At 39.4% G+C, this 24,537-nt stretch overlaps 1 protein-coding gene across 1 annotated transcript in view; it reads right to left on the reverse strand.

Moving 5' to 3' along the window:
- The window catches only part of NDST3 (N-deacetylase and N-sulfotransferase 3), a 114,719-nt gene extending 98,545 nt beyond the window's left edge, over nucleotides 1–16,174 (reverse strand). Inside the window, exons 1-2 of the mRNA NM_001077961.3 lie at nucleotides 16,008–16,174; nucleotides 2,642–3,786 (exon numbers count right to left, since the gene is read on the reverse strand). Coding sequence (NP_001071429.2) covers nucleotides 2,642–3,622 — 981 coding nt within the window. The 5' untranslated portion in view covers nucleotides 3,623–3,786; nucleotides 16,008–16,174. The remainder of the gene's footprint in view (nucleotides 1–2,641; nucleotides 3,787–16,007) is intronic.
- Between the last annotated feature and the right edge of the window lie 8,363 nt (nucleotides 16,175–24,537).

Here is a 24,537-nt window from a genome sequence, read left to right on the forward strand (position 1 = left end):
AGCAGGCTTCCCTGTCCCTGGGATTCTCCAGGCAAGAACACCGGAGTGTGTTGCCATTTCCTTCTCCAAGAATATTGTCGCTACAGCCTCTCAAATCATCCTATGACTATGGATTTGCCTTCTCCATCTGTCCTGCTTAGTAGGACTTAACAGCTCTGGTATACAGCACACAGTATGGGTGTTTCACATGACATTACTTACAGAAAACCACACAGGCACCTTTACTACTGTGCTCACCAGACTGCAAGCTACCTATGTATTTATCACTCCCACCCCATCCCTAACAAGTCAGCGGTGTACTGATTAAGGGGGAGCCCTGCTTTATTAGTCTTTGTGTGCCCAGTGCCTGACTCCATGGCTGGCATGTCATACGGCGATACCAAGTTCTAAGCAGGAAGATGCTCAGCACTTTTTTCAACTGTGTGCTTTCCGAACTTCTCTAACTGTACTCTCTCTACCCTGTCTTCTAATGGGATAATAGCAAGGTGTAGGATTCTATTATTCTATTTCACTTTCACTTTTATATTGGGCTTCCCTGATAGCTCAGTTGGTAAAGAATCCACCTGCAATGCAGCAGACCCTGGTTTTATTCCTGAGTTGGGAAGATTCGATGGAGAAGGGATAGACTACCCACTCCAGTATTCTTGGGCTTTCCTGGTGGCTTAGTTTGTAAAGAATCTGCCTGCAATGCAGGAGACCTGGGTTCCATCCCTGGGTTGGGAAGATTCCCTGGAGAAGGGAAAGGCTACCCACTCCATATTCTGGTCTGGAGAATTCCATGGACTGTATAGTACATGGGGTCGCAAGGAGTCAGACACAACTGAGTGACTTTCACTCTATCTACATATCACCAAAAATATTTCACATGTAGGACATGCTTAATAACTATTTACATAATGAATCAGTGAACAAATGAATGAATGGGTGAATGACTATGTTTAGACCAATGTTTTGAGACACAATCACAGATACAACTTAGAAGTAGTTCAAAATCAAAGAATTCAAAACATACTTTCTTTTAAGCCTTTAGGTCGGTTAGAAAGTATATTCCTATCTAACTGTGAGCAATTCATAAAACATTTTACAATGTTAAATTCTTACTGAATTTATTCAGTAAATTTTAGTTTTTTATACCACTTAAAAATGGTTTAACCTTAAGAGCACCAAAGGCATTTTGTATTTTGTATAATTTTAGAGAATATAGTAGAGTTTCATAAAAATTTGGAGATTTATCTAACTTATTTTTAAATGACATAAGAACATATTTTGGCAGTTTTAAAGACATATTTCAGATATAAAGCCTTAAAACATTTTTATCATAATATTTTAGAATGGAAAAATTAGAGATAATTATATATTGTTTATAATTTTCAAGGACATAATAAATGTTTAAACTACCAGCTCAGTTTTAATTTAGCTACACTTTCAAAGACTATTTCAAAAGACTAATGAAAACTTGAGCACAACTTTTTAATTAATTAATTTATATTGACTTAAAAGGAAGAGTCTAAAATATTACCAAGAATATGAAAGTTTTTTTTCTTTTCAGTCTTCACAGTCCTATGGTAACATTTAATAGTCCTTCTTGTATCCTTAGCTCATTTAAGTAGTGTGATGAACATTACTATTATTTGCCAGATGCTCAGTGTCTGGAGAAAAGAACGCAGTTTCAAGACTTTTTTCCATCTGATTCAGTACTCTGTATTTTACCAAAAGGTCAACACTGTATAGAATAAAAAATTATGTATCAAATTTCTCCTTTCACTTTTATGTGAAATCAATATGTAGTATAACAGAGATAGAATCCAATGGCATTTTGAATGTGAAACTAAGATGAATGTAGATCATTTTAATTTTAAATTCCATTAATATTAAACAGCCAGTCACATTATGTAATAAAATACCTTCACAATGATAATCAACTATCTTCAAGTAATCGTTTTCTATCTAAGGGCAGCAGTTTACATAATGAGAAATCTAATCCAATATAAATGTAGCATGATAGATTTCATGTATGAACCAGAAGTTCAATGAATTTTGACAATTAATGTAAATCCTTATATGTATATGTGAATAAGTATGCTTGTGTATTCATAACTCTCCACATTTAGTAGTGCTGATTTTCAGAGTTTCAAAAAACATAATAAGAGAAAATTAGATGTACATTTAACTTCCCAAAACATCTGAACTTGCTACTTATGAGATCTTTAATTCTTGAAAATTTGTGGGAATATTTATTTTCATTAAAACAAATTCACCATGATTTCATATGTAAATGGACTAACGTCTCAGATTCATAATCGTTTGCAGAAGTAGACAGTTTCTGGAAAGTAATTAAACAAAGTGGTTTCTATCCTGTAGCTTTGAATACACACAGAAATGCATTTTCAGGACTCTGCCACACTCAATCCTTTAGTACACTCTTCATTTTTCTCTTGATTCAGAGAAAAATAGATTATCTACTTAGCTGTTCTAGGGCTGAGATATATTCCCATATCTCAAAAATAGCTGATGGCAGACAACTCATCCCAGTTTGCCTAAGAATTTCCCAATAAAATAAAAATCCTCTGACCCAGGAAATCCCTTACCCCTAGACAAACCTACTGAGAGATGAACCATACTTTGAGATAAAGAGCCTTACCTTAACATCATTGGTGTTCATTCTTGTTCCTTCCTTTCCCACAAAAATATCATCAATATCCACGAGGATGTACCTGTCCAAGGACAAAGTGAGCCTCTTCCCCGACAAAAAGGAAACAGCATCTATGAAGATAAGCTTGTGCAACCAAAAGTTCAAATTGTTGCCAAAGAGAACTCTTTGAATCCCATCATGGAGCCCCAGGTCATGTATGACAGTGGCATAAAAAGCACCTTTAGAGATGGGAGGAGACAGGTTTTCTGGGGTCTTTACTTTGGCAAATATTACTGGTTGGTAGGCTGAGTGATTAATCTGGAAAACAGTCCAGTCAGTTCCAGGTAAAGAACCTTTTTCAAGCTTAGAAGATTTGGTCATGTGAAGCAATGGAGAATGAGGATTAATACAGCAATCTTTGACTGCAAGGTTTCCATATACAGAAAAAGGGAAGCCTTTCAACTGAAAGCTCTGTAGGCTCTTCTCACTAGTTCTGTGGAAGCCAATGACACCCACGCCATATTCAACACAGTATTTATCTAGAAGACTTCGATTCCAAGCGTCCATATTTATATACTTTAAAATGTTCTCATAAACAATGAGAATATATTTGCCTCTAGATTTTTCTGTAAGTGCTGGAAGATCCCCTTTGCCAGGAGCAATTTCAATGTGATACTGGAATCTACTGGATTCTAGAATCATAATGATGTCTTGACCAAGCGATGAGTACTGGCTCTCCACAAACACCAGGACCGTGGTGTCTGTCCTTGAGGCATCAAAGAGCTTCGCTGGCTTCACTTCCATCAGCCGGTATGGTAGGTGCTGCAAGTCCCCACAATCTACTTCTAAAGCCATCTCAGACAGTTCATTTTCCTGTTTGTAGCCATTGTACAGATAGTAAGCAGAAATAATAATGCTCACCATACAGAATGTGGCAAGCAGAATCACTGTCCTTTGAAAGTGTCTGTGCAGCTTCATGATAAAACTCATGTTGCATATACTTCCCTCAGACTGTTCCAACAGAAGCACCATAAAAAAATGAAAGAAGAAAAGAAAAGATGATGTTTCAGATACTTTTCCAGTTTCAGTCAATAGTTTATGTCACCATTGCAGCACATTTGTGTCACTTGATCAGGACTCACAGAAAATATAGTCTGAAAAGTAGAACAGGATACAACAGAATATTAAACATTCAATCTGCAGCGTTAAAATGAGCAAGTTTTTATCCTGGTGACTGGCACAAGTGGCAACCTGTCAGGCAGATGAATTGGTGTCTGCTAATTAAGAAAATGTATCTTTTCTTCTCCCAAATCTGAATGAGATCAAGGGAGGAATGGAAAGAGGGAAGAGCTCCACTGAACAGAGGTCTCTACCCCTAGTATACAAAAGGCACTGGACTAACAAGGAGTTTCCTTTTATTCCTTGAACTTTGGATCAAATTGTATAGATTATATAAACCGAATGCCACAGAGATGTCACCTGAGTGATACACTGTCACAACATGGAGTACAGGTGGTTAATTACATATATTGAAAATTCATAGAAGTTTGGATGTATTACATTAAATCCTACAATTAAGACACTGCTGCTGCTGCTGCTAAATTGCTTCAGTCATGTCTGACTCTGTGAGACCCCATAGACGGCAGCCCGCCAGGCTCCCCCGTCCCTGGGATTCTCTAGGCAAGAACACTGGAGTGGGTTGCCATTTCCTTCTCCACTGCATGAAAGTGAAAAGTGAAAGTGAAGTCGCTCAGTCGTGTCCGACTCTTAGTGACCCCATGGACTGCAGCCCACCAGGCTTCTCCAGCCATGGGATTTTCCAGGCAAGAGTACTGGAGTGGGGTGCCATCGCCTTCTCCGAATTAAGACACTAGTTTCTACTTTTTAGAAAATCTCAGTAATTATATAAAGAGTACTATAAAATGTTTTTTAAAAACATAATGAAAACAACTGCAACTTCATGAAATACTTTGTTATATTATAATTTCAATTCTTTTTCAAGTCTTAGTAACCTTTGAAAAATTCAGTAACTTTTGAAAAATAACAAGAAAGAAATATGGGTGCTTTTTAGAATAGAAGTTTATTAGGTCTTATGGTCCTGGCAATTTTCAAGGAAATATCATGGAATATAAAATATATTAAGAAAGATCTTATTATTGCCCATAAGACGATGAAAGCTAGCTGTACAATAGCTGAAAGCAGTAATGGAGAATACCACAGTTGACTTTCTTCATAAGATTAGGGTTTATTACACTTCTGTCTAGTATTAATTGTCACTTTGGCCCTGGTACCTTCTCAGGAAAATGATAAGGTTAGAATAAATGATCACCAAGAACATTCTGGCTCTCTATTATACAGATGAAGTAAGTCAGAAATAAAAAAACCAAATATCGTATATTGTAACACATATGTATGGAATCTAGAAAGATGGTACTGATGAACCTATTTACAGGGCAACAGTGGATATGCAGACACAGAAAACAGACTTATGGAAACAGGTTGGGGGAAAGGGGCGGGGTGGAATGAATGGAGAGAGTAACATGGAAGCAAATACACTACCATGTGTAAAACAGTTAATGGGAATTTGCTGTGTGACTCAGGGAATGCAAACTGGAGCTCTGTAAGAACCGAGAGGGCTGGGAAGGGCTGGGAGGTGAGAGGGAAGTGAAAGAGGGGTGCCTATGGTTGATTCATGTGGATGAATGGCAGAGGCCAACACAATATTGTGAAGTAATTTTACTTCAATTAAAAATAAAAAAGTTTGGGAAAAGAAAGAACATTCTGGCTCTAAAATTCTGTGATATTCACCTGTGAAATAATCTATGAGGAATATTCTGAGTAATATGTTTATCTTTATGAATAATATAATATTCTGTAATTGCAGAATACTTATAGGATAAATATCTTACTTATCCTACAAATTATATATCATACTTTATTCATTCAAATATTTAGGGAAACTATATCATTCATTCAAGTAATTATGAGATAACTCTCTTTTTATTTCAAATATAAGTCATCAGCAGAATGAATTTCTTTAAAGGGTCCCAAATTATAAGGTAGAGACAGTAACTTGAACGCAAACAGTAATGTGTGGATTGTTGATTAGAGACAAATGTCTGTCACAGGATGAGAGGAAAAAAGACACCACGGCAAGTGGGGGTGTCTGCAGTGTGGGGAGGGGTTGGATTTGGGCAGAGGCTTGAGGGATGAGGGTAAATGAATAGGCATTTGAGACAGAGGGGATTTTACAGAGGAGGAATGAGTACAGTATTGGGCAAGGGACACTGAAGAGTTGAAGGAAAGAGTAAGGAAGACCTAAAAAGTAAATCGTATAAATACGGGTAACTCAGATCATAGAGATTAGATAACATAGAAGTTTATTGTCAAGAAAGCCTTGTAGGCATTAAAATTTTCCTGATTTGGGAAATAAAATGAATTAATCAAGAATGTAGACGATATCACAGGGCAGTGTGAGAGCAACTCTGGCAAGCCAGCGCAGGCTCATTTCTTACAGTCCAAGCACAAACTGTTTAGTGATCACAGAGCAGACAGAACACGGGCATGGATGAGTTTGAGGGACAGCTGCAAAGAAAGGAGGTGCTGAACTTCATATGTCACCGAAGGTCTATGGGACACCACCCTTGGCCAAGAGAAATGCCATTAAGGGATCTGACATGTTCCAAAAGAAATCCTACTCTTTTAAACATTTCCCCACAGGTTTAGATGTAATACAAGCAAATCAAAATTACCAGGACAACAGAGTTTTCATTGTAACTGTAGCTATTTCATTTTGAAAAGTAATTGCACTTTTAAAGTTAGGTACATGTTTATGAATAATACAATAGTCTGTGGTACAATAGCAGGATATAAAATCTCACATCTCTCTAGGCCCCTGTTTTAGTTCTAGCTGTGAAGTGCTTCTGAGTGGATACAAAACCTGTTCTCACTTTTTGCAGTTCAGACAGCAGTGTCTCCTAGCTTGTTCCTATTGTCAGAAGTGAAAGGCATGTAATTCACAAAATTCTTACCTGTGATGAGACAGGGTGGTGAGGTGTATTTTCTCTCACTGTGTAGGGTAGTTACGAGAAACCTATCAAAGCTGCCTCCTCCATTAGCAGGCATAAAATACTGAAAAACGTGTGAAACAACAGCCAACTCTGTGTTGCAAATAATGAGTAGGGATTTGTGCTGTACAGACTACGTCTACTACAAGTTTCAGAAGAAAGAGCAAGAGAGAAGAATGAAGCTTAGGAGAGTCAGTGGTACTTTCTAAGAGACATGGTGCTTGAGGGGGGCCTAGCATGATGGGCAGGATCTGGGTATAAGGATGTGGCGTACATGCCCAGCATAGAAACCTGGCAAGGATGAAATGCAATGATTACAGTGCATTTATCTGAGGATCAGTCTAAACTAATCATAACGCACTAGGTATTGGACTGAAAATGGAAATAATGTTTCACTGAAAAAGTGCTGCAGATTAAAATGACTGTGAACACAAAAGCGTCGACTGGGAAACAGCATTGGATGTATCTGGACAGAAGAGAGACAATAAAAATAGGGTTTACAGATGATTAGTGTAGCAGTGACACCCAGAATGGACAAAGAACAATAATACGAACAGAGAGAGTATGCGTTGCATTGCACGGAGTGAAGAAGTAGGTGGAATCAGGACAGTCCCAGCAAAGACGCTGCTGCACAAGCCAGGGAGGGGTGGTCTGCGTCCAGACAAAGGTGGTTATCAGAGAGGATGACAACAAAGAGGGGCCCAGGAGGAAAAGAGAAATGGACGTGATTACTGGTGGGGGCGGGCGTAGGCAGGCTTGGGGACTAGGAGAATGACAGTGCCGGTAATGAAAGCACCATGGCACAGAGTGGAAACTGGCGTGAGCTACTGCTGGACACCTAGGGTTCAAGCAGGTGACCAAATGATGCGTGAGGCGATAGCAAAATCACAGTCTTCTACAAAATAGTTGGATGCTGACAAACAAGAAAGTCGAGGAAATTGACTAGGGTCAAAATTGGTAGGTTGCGGGCAAATCTCGATATGGTGCACAAATTCAGTTCTTCAGGAAACTCTTTCCGACCAAGTCCACTCCTCTCCCCTTTAGGCCAGGTCCCCAGATTTTATACTCTAATTATAATCACTTTTCCTTTAAGGCCTCTACCAAAGGCTTACTATTATTAGCAACATGATTTGTTTAAGGTCTCACTGCTTTTTCAGACTGAAATTTCCAAGGGTAGGTTTCATGTTATTCCCAGTGATCTTTTAAACAAGACACGGCATAAAAACATTTTGAAAGGTCAGGAAGATCAACAAGGCAAACGCTTCAGTATAGTGACGACTGTGTTCCTGAAGTGCTCTCACAAAAATATATTAGAAAGTACAGACTCTGCATGGTCTGAAGGGCTCTCTAAATGACTGAAGAACAGGCACATGAGCTTGTGGGTCAAGAGAGTTTCCATGGACACCACTGACTTAAAGCACAGAGCTGACAGCGATGGTTGAACTTGGCTACCTATCTGACCATGATAAGGAATTTGCTGAATGACCAAGAAACTGTATATGAAACTGAGAATATCAACAAGCCATTTAGGCAGGCAAAGTTTTGGAACAGTCACAACAGATAACAGGAAGTTACAAGGTTGGGCTGGTTATAAGCATCACCACCTCATTAGGATATCCTATAGGGCACACTGAAGCAAATCCCATCTGTGGGCAGGGAGGATGCCAGCAACAGCAGCTCAGCTAACATTAATGAACACTTACTAGGAGCAACACAGTCTGAGGCCCTTTAAAGGCTAAGCAGCCTGCCCAAGGTACAACAGCCTGCAGTAGCTGAACTGATTTAGAACCTGACAGCCCACATTCAAGATATCATCCACCCGGGAAGGCAACTGCAAACACGTCCCTTTCATGCTAGGAACATATAGGAAGTGGATATCAGGCAGCTCTTCCCTTTAGATGCTGCAGTTTCCTCACTAAAAGTGAGATACTTGTGGTACCTACTTAACAGGGTTTTTTTTTTCACATGCACTAATTAGTCATTTTATTCTTTTTAAAATTATTTTAATTGGAGGATGATTACAATATTGTGATGGTTTTGATGAGGATTATGAAATAAAAGTGTAAAAGTCTCTTAGAAAATTATCTGGCACAGAGAATGAATATCCTAAATGTTACCTGTGGTGGTGATGATGATGATATAAATAACATAATAAATGAGAGAAATATCCTGAAGATGACCAATAAAAATGTACTAAGAGTTTATAAAAGGATAGCTACAAACATGTTAGTATAAGCAGCGCGGTGGGAGGTACGGAAAGTCCACTTTTGATGTAGGAATCTAAAGTCAGATGGGTCTCAGAACAGAGGAAGAAGCCCCCAAAGAGACATGATCAGCACTGTATCCACCCTTGGGCTTCTAATTCCTCCCCCTTCTCCCAGATGAGCTCACACACCCCCTGGCTTTCATTACCAATGATGCTCCCCCAAATTGCAAGTGTTTATTTGGAATTCAAACCTCTTTCCTCTGAGCTCCAGCATTTCAAATTGAACTACTGACTTGGTATAATAACAATTTCCAGTAACCATGCCCTTTCTAACGACAGTCCAGCCACTCCTTGGCTCCACTGGAACTGTGTCACAAGCAAGCCCAACTGTCCGTAACCAAACTTGTGACCCACCCTCTAAACCTGTCTCCATCTTCCTGCAGCCATCTGGTGGCTCCTCTCAACACCTTCTTTTCCCGCACTCCTGCCTATCGAAATAGACCCAAGTGCTCTCATTTCCAGCTTCCAAAACTCTCAGATGCAACGTCCTTCTCTCTTTCCCAGCAGGGTGCCTCTCACTTGAACCACCTCAACAACTAGCCCTACCAGAAACCCTCTCAGCTCCCTCTCTACTTTTCTCAATCCAGCATCAAAGTACAACTCTGATTTCCTTCCCAGCTGAAAATCCAGTGATGGCCACCCATCTCACTTGCTGATGAAAACTCAAATTCCTGTACATATCCCGCAAGACTGGAGGCATGCTCCCTTCTGCCTCTGACATCTCAGGCCTGATTGAGGCCTGATTCTATGGATTACTCTTACGCTCGGGCAGGAGCTGGGCCTGAAACTCTTTTCTGACCTAGGATGCTCTCACATGCTGTTTTCTTTGTCTGGAAGTTTGTTCCGCTCTTCTCACTTTACTTCATTCTCCAAATCCTGTGGCTCTATGCATATATGTCCCAGCCTCGCAGAAACTTCCCTGCTTCCCTGATCTGCCAGGTCCCCGGAACACACTCTCACATCACTATCTACTTGTGCTCTGCAGCATGTTCCAGTGATAATTAGTCGTGGGATTTTCTGGGTAATATTTCTTCACAGTTTGGAAACAGCTGGAAGCACCTGTCCTGTTCACTTCTATACCCTTAATATCAACACAGTGCCAGAAGTGACCACATCCCACTGAATACATGACAAATGGGCGAAAAAGAGCCTCTACTAAATTTTACAAATGGTAGCTGCAGTCACAAACTAGGGCAGTCATGAAGTAAAACCTTCTCCCATGAATGGATACCTTGATCAGTCACACTGGCCTCCAACAGTCAGGGTGATAATACAAATACTGTCAATGGCAGTGACCACCTTGACCACAGCCATAAATCAGACACATCCAGAATGTACCTTTTACTGAATGAATACCCATTTTTCCCTCTTCTGATAGTTCTCAGAATTCAGAGTGGTTAGAGTTCTTTTGCAATTCATCTGTTTTTAAGAAGGAAAACATCTGTTTTTCACCATGGGAACATCAGCCAGCCATTATTTAATTATCTACCATTAATGAAAGACAGAGGGAACAATTATTTTTTGGGAATCACAGGCCATTCTACGTACATAGTGAAGAACTGACTACATACAAACCTACACTTTGCAAAACATGGTAAAATCTGCAGGGGAAAGCACCTACTTGTTCCTGTAACCTATCTTTTTTCTTCCATTCTCTCCCACCATCATTCCAAAGTAAAAATCAATTTCTAAATGAAATAGAATCATGTTGGCAGCATAAGGAATGTGAAAAAAAAGATTGCCATCTGGAAAATGAGTATTAATAACTAAAGAACTTCAGGTTCTAACATAAATGAAAGATATTTAAAAGATCTTGACAGTATTCCTCTTTCACGAAATTAACCATATTTTATAGTATTGAAAAATGCATTGAGAGGCCTCAAATACACTGCATGGATTTGCTAAAAGTAATTTTAGCAATATTAAAGATTGACAAAGAACATGCTTTTGTCTGAGAAAGAATGTGTGAAATTGTGTCATATTTATTGAACCCTGCTGTGGTAGGCAAGTAATTTGCTGATTTGCATGGACTACAACCAAGAATATACTCTTGTCTCTAGAACTGGGCTTTTCTTTTTTTTTAAAGCTGGATGGGAGAAAAGCTGCACTGATGGGGGTATTAGCTTTGTTTAATACATTAGATGGAAAATGACTTTCTACTGCAACTTTCCCTCCTTTGTACTTAGAAATTATGAAGGAAGGAATCCATTTGTTCACTTCCCCCAGTGGTGTGCCAAACAGTGAGGCAAGAGAAGAAAACTCTCCCAGTGCTGCTTGCTGTTTCTGCCTCTGTGACTTACGGGCGATCATGTCTGCCTCTGACTTCTTAAATTCAGCTAGAATGTATGTATCAATGCACGCCTAACAGCGGGGCACTGTGCCTGCTGCCAGTGCAGCCTTCAGCACAGACTCTAACCTGTGCCGCTTTATCCTTCTCCAGAGACATGGGGACAGAAGATGTTAACCCAGTCTCTCACTGTTTGCCTGGACTGGAAGATGTAAAGTTACAGATCAGTTTTTGGCTGGGTTTGAGGGCAGGTTACATGAAGCTGAGAGGCAGAGGCAGTCAATCTGCATAGAGAGGATAAAAAAGAGCAGAGAGGAGCAATAAAAAATATGATAGGGAGTCCTGAGGAGGTCTGAGGTCCTGGTTCTCTTACTCACTACCCTGTGGATGCATCAATGAAGAGGTAAGATAAATTACTCCTCTGTTGTCATGGGCAGCTTTCAGAACAAGTGAAACTCAACCCACTTGGAATAGCAAGAGAGGAGAAAGAAATCACCTAAACTAAATACAGCTCATTAAGGAAGGCATCACATGTAATGGTCCTGGGTACTGCTTTAAGCCTGGCACAAAAGTAGGTGCAGAGTAAATTTTTCTTGAATAAATGAATGATCATTTCATACATAAGGGGAGAGGTGGTAGAAATGACTGGAGTGGTACATGAGTTTCCTGTGTTATATCAAGAGGTGTATCAAGCACAAATATTTGAAGCCTATGGAGAGAAAATGTAATTTAGTTGTTAAGGGCATGTGCATTGGAATCAGAGTCAAACTGAATCCCGGCTTTACCACTTGCCAGGGATGCAATATTTGACAGGTAGATAACCTCTCAGTGCCTCAATTTCCTCATCTGTGAAGTGGAAATAATTACAGTATCTACCTCACATAATCTTTGTGAAGATTACATGAGCTAAAAATTAATATATAAACTGCTTAAATGGTGCCTGGTACAGGGTGTCCATCCTATGAATGTTGGCTGTTATTTATTTACGATTTTTTGATGTGGACCATTTTTCTAAAAGTCTTTATTGAATTTGTCACAGTATTGCTTCTGTTTTTAGGGTTTGGTTTTTTGGCCCCTGAGCATGTGGGATCTCAGGTCCATGACCAGGGACTGAATCTGTACATCCTGACTTGATGGAGAAGTCCTAACCACAGGACCACCTGGGCAGTCCTAACTGCTATTATTATAACCTAGCTGTTATTCCAATAACACATCTACTACTAAAATTCTAGATAGTAGCACTTAAGTTTAGTTTTGCATTACTCTTTAATTTTTTTCACGTCTCATTGTCCAGTCCTCCAGAATACCTTCCACAGTGTTGGGCAATACAGAGGACAGGAAAGGATCTCTGAGACCCTTATTTTCCAGGTGAGGGACAGAGGCCCAGAGCCAGCAAAGGAGTTGTCCAAGACTAGAGCTCTCATGGCAGAACCCAGCCTACAAGCCAGATCTAGCTTCAGGTTATTCTCAAACGATGCAATCAGAGAAGATTTAAAAGGGAAATGTATGTAAAATGGAAACCCATCAGTGAGATGCTGAAAGGTTTTAGTACAGAACTCTACTACCTGACTTTTTCACAACAGGTGGTGAAGAGTTGGGCTTCCCTTGTGGCTCAGCTGGTAAAGAATCTGCCTGCAATGTGGGAGACCTGGGTTTGATCCCTGGGTTGGGAAGATCCCCTGGAGAAGGGAAAGGCTACCCACTCCAGTATTCTGGTCTGGAGAATTCCATGGACTGTACAGCCCATGGGGTCATAAAGAGTCGGACACAACTGAGCAACTTTCTCATACACAAGCGAAGAGTTACATCTCTCAGTAATTTGCAGGAGTTTTTGTGAAATAATTTATTATATATAATAATTGCAGAAAAGTAATTACAGAAGGGCTTGACATTCTCCTAGTTATACAACTTACATAAAACTGATGAGCAATGTTTAACGCAATATGAAGGGATAAATCACCCACTGTGACATCCCAGAGCTGAGAATATGGTTTTTATTAAAAGCAAACAAGCAGCCAAATAAACCAATTGGTTTTCTAAAACCAATTCTTTGGGTATTCTAAGAGAATCTTCCGTTATAAAACAGTTTTAAGCGTTCAGACTAGTTATCACCATAATGCAGGCCGTTACTGTAGTGGCCTGGTAGCGTCCTCTAATCTGCACAGCTGCTCAGAGTTCATGCATTTCATTGTAGATGCTCGTCTCCAATAGTCACAGCACAGGACAGGCAGACTTCCACTGTCTTTTCTCTGCTGTCTAAACTGTTGAGCAATTAGAAACCCAAGGCATTCATTTAGCTGAGAATAGTGTTTTTATTACCAATTCTAATTCCCTGTTTTTGTAGCACAAACAACAAAGTATTTTATAGCTCAGATTTTATTTAGATTTAAAAGTTGCCATTAATCACCGAAGAGCAATTGAGACTCAACCAGGATTCAATGAAGTCATAGAAGATTCTCTGAATTAAATGAAAATTTTGTAATTTCTTTTGTTATAAAATTCTTAACTGACAAATCAGCCTTTGAATATAAAGATTCTAGCTCATAATAACTTCTTCAACAAAATATATACTGTTCAGAAAAAAAGAACCTCAAATGCCTGGTTATCTCTTCCACTGTTTTTTTTTTTTTTTTTTTTAAACAAATCTTTCAGTCACAGCACAAATTAGTCTAACATTTGCTGTAATCTTCAGAGACAATACTGTTCTCCAGGAAATGTATTAAAAGCGAAGGGAAGGAAAGGGAAAGGGTTAGTCGCTCAGTCATGTCTGACTCTTTGAGACCCCATGAACTACTGTAGCCCATCAGGCTCCTCTGTCCATGGGGTTCTCCAGGCAAGAATACTGGGTATGCTATAACTCAACTACACTGAACTATAACAAATCTCTCTAGAAAGAGATAAAAGTTTTGTTTCATCTAGAATAGCTTATTAACATGAGAATCTTTACTCTAAAGACTATGAAGAAAATTAACTCATGTGACCAGTTTAATATCAATATTTGCTTATACAAAGAAAGAAACCTCTGTTTTACCATCAAGACCATAAAGAAAAACAATAAAAATATCAGAGAAATGGCAGATATTGTCTGTGTTAACAGGAGAAAGAAAAGGAGAAAAGCTTCTGTTAAGGCAAGACTCCTGATATGTTCAGTACTATTTTCCAAAAGAATGTCTTTCAAATTTATTTTTGAAATCTCCTTCTCAAGTTTAATATTAATAGGGATCTATGGCTGAAGAAAAAGGAAAAATTTGTCCTTTAGCTGAGTATCAGATGTTTGGGAGTTTCTCTTCCACATCATTCTGCTCTCTTGTGGTGAACAGCATTGTTCAATAGTTTATAACATATTTTCTAAGAAAAATAAAAAGTGGATTTGAGATCAGTTTCACATGTGTCTTAAGATTTGATTTGTATTTTAATATCAAGATGTAGCTGTTTACATCACTTAGGAGTGATTTCCTTAAAACTGTTCCAGATTACATATGTTGCTACAACCAATATGTTTATAGAGAATATGGATAAATTTCAACTTTAAATGAGTTTGAGGCTTAAGTAGTTTCCAGATATTAGAAGAACTAGTTAGAAGATCGTCTAGGTAAACCCTTTAAAAAAATCTTAGTTCTTTTATAAAAAAAAGTAGATATATTAAATGGACTATATATGTATTTTCTTTTAATTTTAAACTTCTACGTTCAATACTTAGGGTATTTCTTACCAGTTGCATTTAATGTTATTAACTGTATAATTTTAAATGATATTTATAAAATGAATTGCATCAAATAGAAAGATTTGTTGAGGATCATTACTATATACATAGGTAGTTATAGTTTAAATCTCCAATGTTGCTTACAAATTTCTAGTCCAACAAGCAACAGACATATGTTCTGTTTAACAAATCTTCTGAAGAATAATTACAAGTTGTTGGTGGAAATCTGAAACAACTGTAAGAGATCATTGCCTTAATACTTTAATTTTATAAAAGAGAAGCTTTAAAATTAAGCCAGGGTAAGACATTTCTTTGTTTCACTCATTTTAATTAAATGCTCTATTTCTTCTATAAGGATAAAATTAGGCACATGTTCAATCCTGAAATTTTTAGCTCGATTGTAAACAAAGTTGCTACTCCTACATTTATGAGTTATCCATTAAAGTATAGTATAAATAAATAGATACACTTACCTGGTATTAAAACGGAAAGAGCTGCAAACGTTTCAGAAAGTTTCGATAGATAGAAAAGAAACTGAAACAGCAGTATCCACTACCACTGGCTCAGGCTTTTTGGCTTTACAAGTGGCAGATACTACCAGTCCAGGCCCCGTACCCTTGTTATGTAACATCTCATTAATATTAGCCATCAAACTGCTACCAAGCTGCTGAGGCACTAGAGGGCAAGAGTGTCACATGCAAGACCGGTCGCCAAGGGACAGGTTTTGGTACCACTTGGGGAAGACAGATGCTAAAGAAGCTGATAAATAACACGATGCCTGAAAGCAGCAGCGAACTAGAAATGTTTCTCAAATATTTTAAATGTCAATTTTCTGTCCAGCTGAAGAGTTAACAGGTTAATAAATAAGTATAAGCAAAAACCACACCATGCAAAACTTTCGGGATTGTATTTAAAAACCTCCAGTCATCCAGGAAGCTATCTTTCTTTTCTTTGTCTAAATAAACTTATTTTTAACAGGCGAGGAAAGGTCGATTAAATAAAACGAGTGGCAGTCTCAGGACCCCTTTAAACCGCGAGAAACTTGTCCTGACCGTGCGCGCCGCCTCTGGAGTCCGCGTTCCAAGTCTCCGGGGGCGGGTGTCTGGGCGAGGGCTGCCGGGTCCCTGGCGGTTCCCTCGGGCTGCGGGCGTCCGCGGGATGCTGCTTCCCGGGTCCTCGGCCTCCGCGGGTCGCGGCCGCCCCGCCGTTCGGGCGGCGCTCGGGGGCGACGCGGTGCCGGGAGTCGGGCGGGGCGGCGCGCGGGCGGCCCCTCCCCTCGCGCGCCCGGGTCCGGGAGCGCGGGCGGCACCGGCCGCGGGGCTAGAGCGGCGGGCGCGCCGGGAACTCGTGCGCTCGCTCCGACGCGCCCCGCGGCCCCGGGACCCGCCCGGCCGCGCCGCGCCGCCGCCGCCCTCACGCCGCCTCCCGGCTCCCGGCCCGCGCGCGCCCGCCCGCCCGGGGAAGGGGAGGAGACGGGAGCCAGGGGGCTGGAGGCGGTTGCATCCGCCCGCCTTGCGCCCGTGTCTGCTCCGCCCGGCTGCCTGCCCAGCCCTCGGCCTGGGGACCCTGGGTGTCCCGCCCCGGTCGGCCGGCTCCGACGGCCACTGCTGGCAAGTTGGTAGCGGTCGCCAAGGAGAAGGGTTGGGCCGTGTGTGGGAAGTGGGTGTGAGTTCCAGAGGCGGTGCGGGGAAGGTGCGGCGCACCCTCGTCGTCCAGTCTGGTCGCGCTCCCGCCGGTGATGCTGAACCTAACAGCGCTGCGGGCGGCTTCGAGGTTGTAAGCTGGTAATTGCCTCGACTTGCCGGCTTTCTAAAGGCCACGTGCTGTGTTCCAGCTCTTGAAGACAGATGAAGGCCAACAACTGGAGCGACATTTTGAGCCTCAATTGAACGACTTTTTCCCGTTTTAATTTCTGTTTTGATCCACTGAGTGGGTTGCCATGGCCTTCTCCAGGGGCTTGGTCCACTGACAACAGCATATGTGAAAGTTTTAGGAAGTGGTGGAAGTGGACCTGCTAAAGATACACGTTGTACTGGATTTTTATGGTTTTGCCTCTAGCCACGCATTCCTCCTCCTGGAAACAGTACCCTCGTTTACTTTGGAGGATCGAACCAGCGCCCCTCAGCCCGTTTGATTCAGGTGATGTCAACCACTCAGTGGGTGACCCACGACCCTCGTGTGGCCACTGGAAGCTTTATGTCCTCCTAGTAGCTAGGATTGGTTTACAGAGAAGTATGTGACCAAGTCTGGCCAATCAGAGACAAGAAAGCACCGTTCGGGGACCATTTTGCCCCCTTAACGAAGGGACTCCCTTCTGTTGGACTTAGCAGAGTGAGTTGTGAGCTTAGAGCTTTTTTGTATCATCATGTGAAGTCTGGGAATGCAGATAATACTCAGCGAGGCGTGCCTGGGAGCTGGAGGAAAGTTAAGTCTAGATGGGGATAATTGAGCTCTGAACCCAGATGAAAAAAGCTCCTAACTCTGGATGTTTTCAAATATGAATCACCAAATTCAGTTTTGTCTTAAGGCAGCTTGAGCTGAAATTTCTGCTGGGTGAATATGAAAGAGACCCAAAATGATACAGAAATTAAACATTTTGGTAGATTACTAATGGGGGCATTTGGATATTGTATGGCAGGACTTTTGATTAGATCCTAATGTGGAAATCTTAAAAAGCCTGAAGGATTTTGCTCTTTTGATAAAGAGGTTACAGAAGTAACTGAACCAATTACTCCTTCTGGAAGCCCCAAATGATGTCAAAATGGTAGAATTATTTCACCAGACAACAAGTGTTAAATTGGTTTTACTTATTTATTTATTTTATTATGGTCCCCCCACCAACCCCACCCCGCCCCCAGAGCCTTGTGCCTTTCAGAAATTTTAAGATTCTACACTTTTTTTTTTTCATACTTCTTTTCCAAACAGCTTCTTCTCTCATTCAGGCACCTTTACAGTCTTCATTTCAATGATTAAAAAAAAAAGAAGAAGAAATTATTGCACATCTACTAAATGGTCCTGGAAATACAATAATATTTTAATAAAAGCAGGAACATTCCCTGCACTTCTGTTACTTGTTATGTATTGATATAAGGATAGGAAGTCAAATAATGCATTTAGTATTTCTATGACTGTATTTTGAGGCTTTCTTCAGCTAGGTGTGCTGGAGGCACAAATTTTCTGGTGCTTGGGAAGAATTGCTCCCTTCACCATTGACTGCTACCCTAGCCATCTATCTGGAAGTACAGACATCTTAGAAAATGTGAAAGTGTTAGTCACTCGGTTGTGTCCAGCTCTTTGCTACCCCATGGACTGTAGCTGTCAGGCTCCTCTGTCCATTGAAATTCTCTAGGCAATAATGCTGGAGTGGGTTGTCCTTTCCTTCTCCAGGGGATCTTCTGGGATTTTTTTATATGAGATAGACACATCTTACAGCTCTATTCTACCAGTTCCTATCTGTGCACATGTGAAATTTCAGTCAGTGTAATAGCAGATTGGTAAGTTGCCTCTATTTCCTTACTCTTTACATGACCAGCAGAAGGTAAAGTGGCGACAGATAACACTGTCAACCATTGTTCCCTCTAGCCCTTCTTCCTGTCATCTTTCCTTAAGTGAGAAATATTAAAGCCAGGGAATAATTTTTCCTCTGAAGAGATTCCAAATTGTGGAACACTTATCGTAGACAGCAAAGAACCTGTGGCAGTGGCTGAGGCAGAGGTGGAGAAGGTGGTCTGGTCCAATGCCTCACGTTTGCAAAGCACTTGTATAATTTAGTATAATCTCTAAATGAGTTCGGAGAAGGCGATGGCACCCCACTCCAGTACTCTTGCCTGGAAAATCCCATGGATGGAGGAGCCTGGTAGGCTGCAGTCCATGGGGTCGCTAAGAGTCAGATATGCCTGAGCGACTTCACTTGCACTTTTCACTTTCATGCATTGGAGAAGGAAATGGCAACCCACTCCAGTGTTCTTGCCTGAAGAATCCCAGGGACGAGGGAGCCTGGTGGGCTGCCGTCTATGGGGTCGCACAGGGTCAGACACGACTGAAGTGACTTAGCAGCTTAGCAGCTAAATGAGTTTGTATAATATTTTTCAGTGTGGTGAATGTGTTAGGTTAATTTAGACTTATAGGATAAACCTCAGAGTTTATAGCTTTGGTATATCTACTATTACTATTTATATAAATACTACCTACCTCAAAAATGGAAGAAGTTCAGACTTCTATCAGTCTCTGAGAAACCCTGAGACAATATGAAATGTATTTATTAGAGGCCCAGCTTCCAATCCAAAAGGAAGAGTCTATAAATTAAATACCCGTGGAAACCATTAAAAAGAAGAGACAAAGAACAAAACTACACATTTGTATATTGAAACATTCAACCCTTGAATTTAGTTACTCTGAAACAAGACAGTGAATAATGGAGATTTAAAAATGTATGCTTTTTGTAGTTTAAAAATTATTTCTGTCTTTGATGGTCTTTTCCCCCTTCATCTAAATACTTCTGTGTAGAGGTGATGATTATGAAGGAATAGGAAACTCATTGCAGTTTGCAGTCTTCTATTTCTTCAGTGTCTAAATTAAAGCAATGTAGTACTCTAATAAGTTTTTTAAAATGCAAGTATTAATAAAGAATACATCAGTATTTCTGCCATGAAATAGCTAGTAAGTATGTGTGTGTGTGTGTGTGTGTGTGTGTGTGTGTGTGTGTTAGTCACTCAGTCGTGTCCGACTCTTTGTGACCCCATGGACTGAAGCCCGCCAGGCTCCTCTGTCCATGGGATTCTCCAGGCAAAAATACAGGAGTAGGTTGCCACTTCCTTCCCCAAGCTAGTAAGTATAAGAATTACTTTTCTTGGAAATATTCAGTTTGGGTCTATAGTTATCATAATTAATGACATTATAAAGCTGCTGAAATGTAATGGGATAAAGATTTAAAAGAAAGCATATTCTAGCTAAAAACTGCTAACTCACCTCAAGGAAATATACCCCAAATTTCTTTATTCTCTAAAGAGATGTTTCAGTGAAAATAGACCAAAACCAAAAATCTCAAAAGAATGATTGGTTAGGAGGAAGAGAAATGGAAATGATATCTGGCTTCTCAAAAGCCGCAGAAAAGATGAATTTTACCTGCCTCTAAGTCTCCTTACAAACAGGCCTGTGAAAAGTGTACTGGGTTGATTTAGTAGAATGAAAATCTTGCCTTATTTTATAAAGACCAATTTAAAATTTAATAGACTAGTTTGGAGTAGTGGTTCTCAAATTTAGTGTACATTAGTGTAATCTGGAAGCTTTATTAAATCAAAGATCGCAGGGCCTCACCCCCAGAGTTTCTGATTCACTAGGAGTTGGGGAGGGCTGAAGAATTTGCACTTTTTGCAAGTTGCCTAGTGAAGGTGATATTGCTCATCTGAGACCACACTTTACAATCCTCTGGATTAGAGCACTACTGAGAACACAGATTGTGGATTTTTTTTAAATGTTTATTTCTATATTTATTTTCAGCCTTTTTTTCCAGGAAAAGATTTAAAATGGATAGTAGTGGCGGGGGGGAGGTTATTACACCTCATAAAGTTCCTGAAGGGCAAAAGACCCTGGCACTCCTTTGATACAAGACCCAGGCCTGGAGAACTGTGGTCTGTAAGAATGAATATTTATTATTATATAAATTATTTGGTTTTCAATACTAATTCTCTCTTTTTTTTCTACGTTGACCATAATATACAATAAAGTCAAGATTTTAATTGGCTTCCCATATAGTCGATTAAGTAAATCATCAATGAAAAGGAAATCGTTTGTTAAAAAATGTGGGGCCTTTGGCATAATAAAAAGTAGCAGGATTTTCAAACAGGTGAACAGACACTGTGCTTACCTATTTGAGGGCTGCCTCCCTTCCTAGTTTATTTTGTGTCTTTCATTGCCCCAGGACCAGGGTCTTGCACAACAGCGGTTATTTAAAATGAAGTAAAGAAGAGAAAGACATTACTTTCTTAGATAATAGGTAATGTTTTACATTGCCCCTGATCAAGGAAATCACCTTATTCTATTACGTCATTAAAATTGTTTTTAGTTTTTAGCCCAAAATACCTCTACACATTATTTTCTATCATTTCTGTTTAATTTTAAGATGCTTTGTCCTCAATAATAGCTTTTTCCCTAATGTGCAACTAGTTTTAAGTTCTGCTCTGATCATAATGTGTGTAATTAATTACCAGCCTTGGGTGACGGCTACTTGGCAGTATAAGCATATTCATATCTATAGATTTAGTATAAACTATTGAAATAACTGTTGTTTTGTTCCATTTTAATGGGGAAATATGAGCAATTGTTACATTGGAGAACATACTGTGTGAGTCTTCAAAGCTATCTCTTCATAAATATTCAGGCAGGACCAAACATCATTAAGGTGTTCCTTTGATCTAGCTTGCAACATTAAAACATCATTTTATAGCTTGGCCTCATGCCATGTAGTACAAGAGAGATTCATTGTGAAAGTAAAATGGATGATTTCTCTTTCAATTTGTGTGAAAAACAAGCTTCATAAAAAGACCGCAGAATACTTTCCCTACCACTTTAGTATGATGTTTCTCCATTATATCTGATTTTTCTATTCCAAAAAAATTGAAGAAAATAATAAATATTCAAGAAGTAGGAGTTGTCTGAAGTAATTTTGTTTTGCTCCTCTGAAAGTATCTTTGAAATAGTGACATGGGAAGTTGTTAGAAAAAAAGAGAAATAGCAGAGAAAATTGAGATGCCCTGTACGTTATGGATCGACACATCCAATATTCTTAGGCTTGAGGCTTTTGGACTGAACTGTCCACCAGTTATTTGAATTAGGAGAATTTTGAGTATAAAAATGAAAATTTAATTGGGAAAGGGAAAATTTATACATATGGTTTTTCTCCCCCAGACCTGAGCAAGTGCTCTCAGTAGTATAGAAGAAATAGAAAATGGAAACTCAGTTCATTTAGCATTAAATGTAAGTGTTGTTCAGCATCTTCTGCCTTCTGAGGGAAAAAAATGTAGATGCCCTAATTATTTTTTCTTAAAACTCACACTTGAAATCAAACACATACACTTAAAAGAAATAAAATTACTGGAACCTAATGGTTAAACCCAAAGTAGTTTTCTCCAAAGTGTCATTTTAAAGTTGAGAATCCATGATCACTTTTTTTCCCTCTGCCAGATAGAGCTCAGCCCTCTGGAAAAGATAAATACATGTTGGTTGGACAAATGAATCCAGAACTTAAAATGTTCTTTTCCTTAAGCCCTTTATGTAAACTATATTTAAGAATTCATCTTTGAAAGATTATATTTGTAGTTTGTGCCTATGGTTTTGTATATAGATTATACATTTAGAACTGAATTCTTTTGTCGATCACAGCAGGGAATAAGGTTAGCAGAGACCTTCTAGAGTTCCAAAACTTGTCATAGCCTTGTGTTTACAGCAAAATAAAAAATTTAAAACTGATTAAAGAGCTTGAGGTGATAACGGAAGTGTTTTTTATCCAAGCCTGACTGTTCTGGGGGCAAAAGCTTTCTGGCTCTTGTGAAAAATCTTAACTTTAACTCAATATAGAAAACTATTACTTTTCAGCATAGGATAGAGTTTAAACCATATGCTAGGAGAACCCTATCAATTTAATTTTTATTACTTTATAAATAATAAACTATGTATTAGCATTCTTTGAAGTCAGTCTTGGTTATTTTATATACTCTATATCTCTGTGAGTATTATACAACTCCTTTACCTAAGAACTTAAGCATTTTGACAAATAGTAGTAGAACCCTTACATGTTAATAACAGATACTGCAATGAACCCCTACACATTAATAATGACAGATACTGCAATGAGGCAGAAAACATGTACTTGTCATGTGTCGGAACTCTTTGTATGCTGTGTTATGTAATGTATATGTTAACTCTACAGGCTCTCCTTCCCAGCTTGATGAAGTAAGTGGCCACATTGGGGAAGCCCATATGTCAAAGAACTTCAGGAGTCCTCAGCAAACCATGGGACGCCTCTGGGGACTGTGGCCTCTTGGAGTCAAGGGCAGCCTGCAGGCAACAGCCAGCGATGAGCTGAACCCTTACTCCTACAAGCATAGGAAACAGATTCTGCTGACAACCTGGGTCATCTTAGAAGGAGATTCTTCCATAGCTGAGTCCCCCGATGAGAATGCAGCCGGGCCAGTATCTTCACAGCAATATTGTGAAACCCCAAGGAACTGGCTAAGCTGAGGCTGTATTCCTGACTAGGGAAACTGTAAGTTAATAAATTGTCATTTAGTTGGTAAGTCGTGTCTTGACTCTTTTGAGACCCCATGGACAGTAGCCACCAATCTCCTTCTGTCCATAGGATTTCCCAGGCAAGAATACTGGAGTGGGTTGCCATTTCCTTCTCCAGGGGATCTTCCTAACCCAGGGATTGAATCCACGTCTCTGTCTCCTGCATTGGCGGGCAGGTTCCTTACCACTGAGGCCCCAGGAAAGCCCAAGATAAATATCTTGTTGCTAAAGTTGCTAAGTGCATGGTAGCTTGTTTTGTGGAAGATAACTAATATACTTCCTCAGACACAGCTGGCACAAGCCCTTTGCCCTCTTTTTCTTCCTTCCTGTCTTCTATCCTTTGCCTAAAACTCAGCTACATCTTTACTGGACCAAGAGTTTGTAGACCACACTTTTGGAATGCTGGCGCTTTGAGCTGGAAGACATCTAAGTTCCTAAGGCAGGGAAATTCCTGTGAGCATAACCATTTATCTTATTTGAGTCCTTATTTTGCTTTTTCCAGTTTTCTATCATTATTCCAAATAATATTGTAAATATTACTAACTGGACTTTGTTTCATTTTATTGTTTATTATAATAAGAATTTATGTTTATTATAGGATATTTGGAAAGAACAAAGAAATATCACTCATAACTTTATACTCAGAAACACCCACCACTAACATGTAGTGTATTTCTATAAATACTAAAGTATTTTGATCTAACTGTTGGGAAAAAAGACATCTATAGCAAATATTTGTGACATTTAAATGTCATGACTTCTCTGTCATTAAGATAAAGTTTATTGAAATTACTTTAAAACATCTGCTTGGAATGTGGAAAATGCAATCAAACAAGCGTTTGGCAAGAGAGAGACAAAATATCTCATCTATTTTTTTTTTCACTAAATTTAAGATTTTTTTAAAAACTCAATTTAGGCTGTTTGTTTTTGTCTTCAGAAATATGACCTCTATATCTAAGCAGATAATTCAGGTTCCAAACTGCTGGCTATTGACATGGAAGTTAATTTTGGGCACCCAAAATATGTATTTTTTTTTTTTTGCATTCCATGATGAATCTCAGATTATTGCTTAACTTTGTAAACATATATATATGAGTTGTGATTTTTGCTAATATTTTCACATGCTAGTTAAAATTCATTTGAACTCAAACTTGTATTTTTCATTACAGCTTTTTAAAAGTTGAAGATTTGCTAACCTTAGTTTGAGAGTTTTATACTAAAAATTCTCAAGTCCAAGGTTCTTGGTAGTTATGATCTTCTACATATTGGAACCAGTCTGTCTTTACTAAAGTACCT

Source organism: Bos taurus, chromosome 6 (assembly GCF_002263795.3).
Source record: "Bos taurus isolate L1 Dominette 01449 registration number 42190680 breed Hereford chromosome 6, ARS-UCD2.0, whole genome shotgun sequence".
Taxonomy (NCBI): Eukaryota; Metazoa; Chordata; class Mammalia; order Artiodactyla; family Bovidae; genus Bos; species Bos taurus.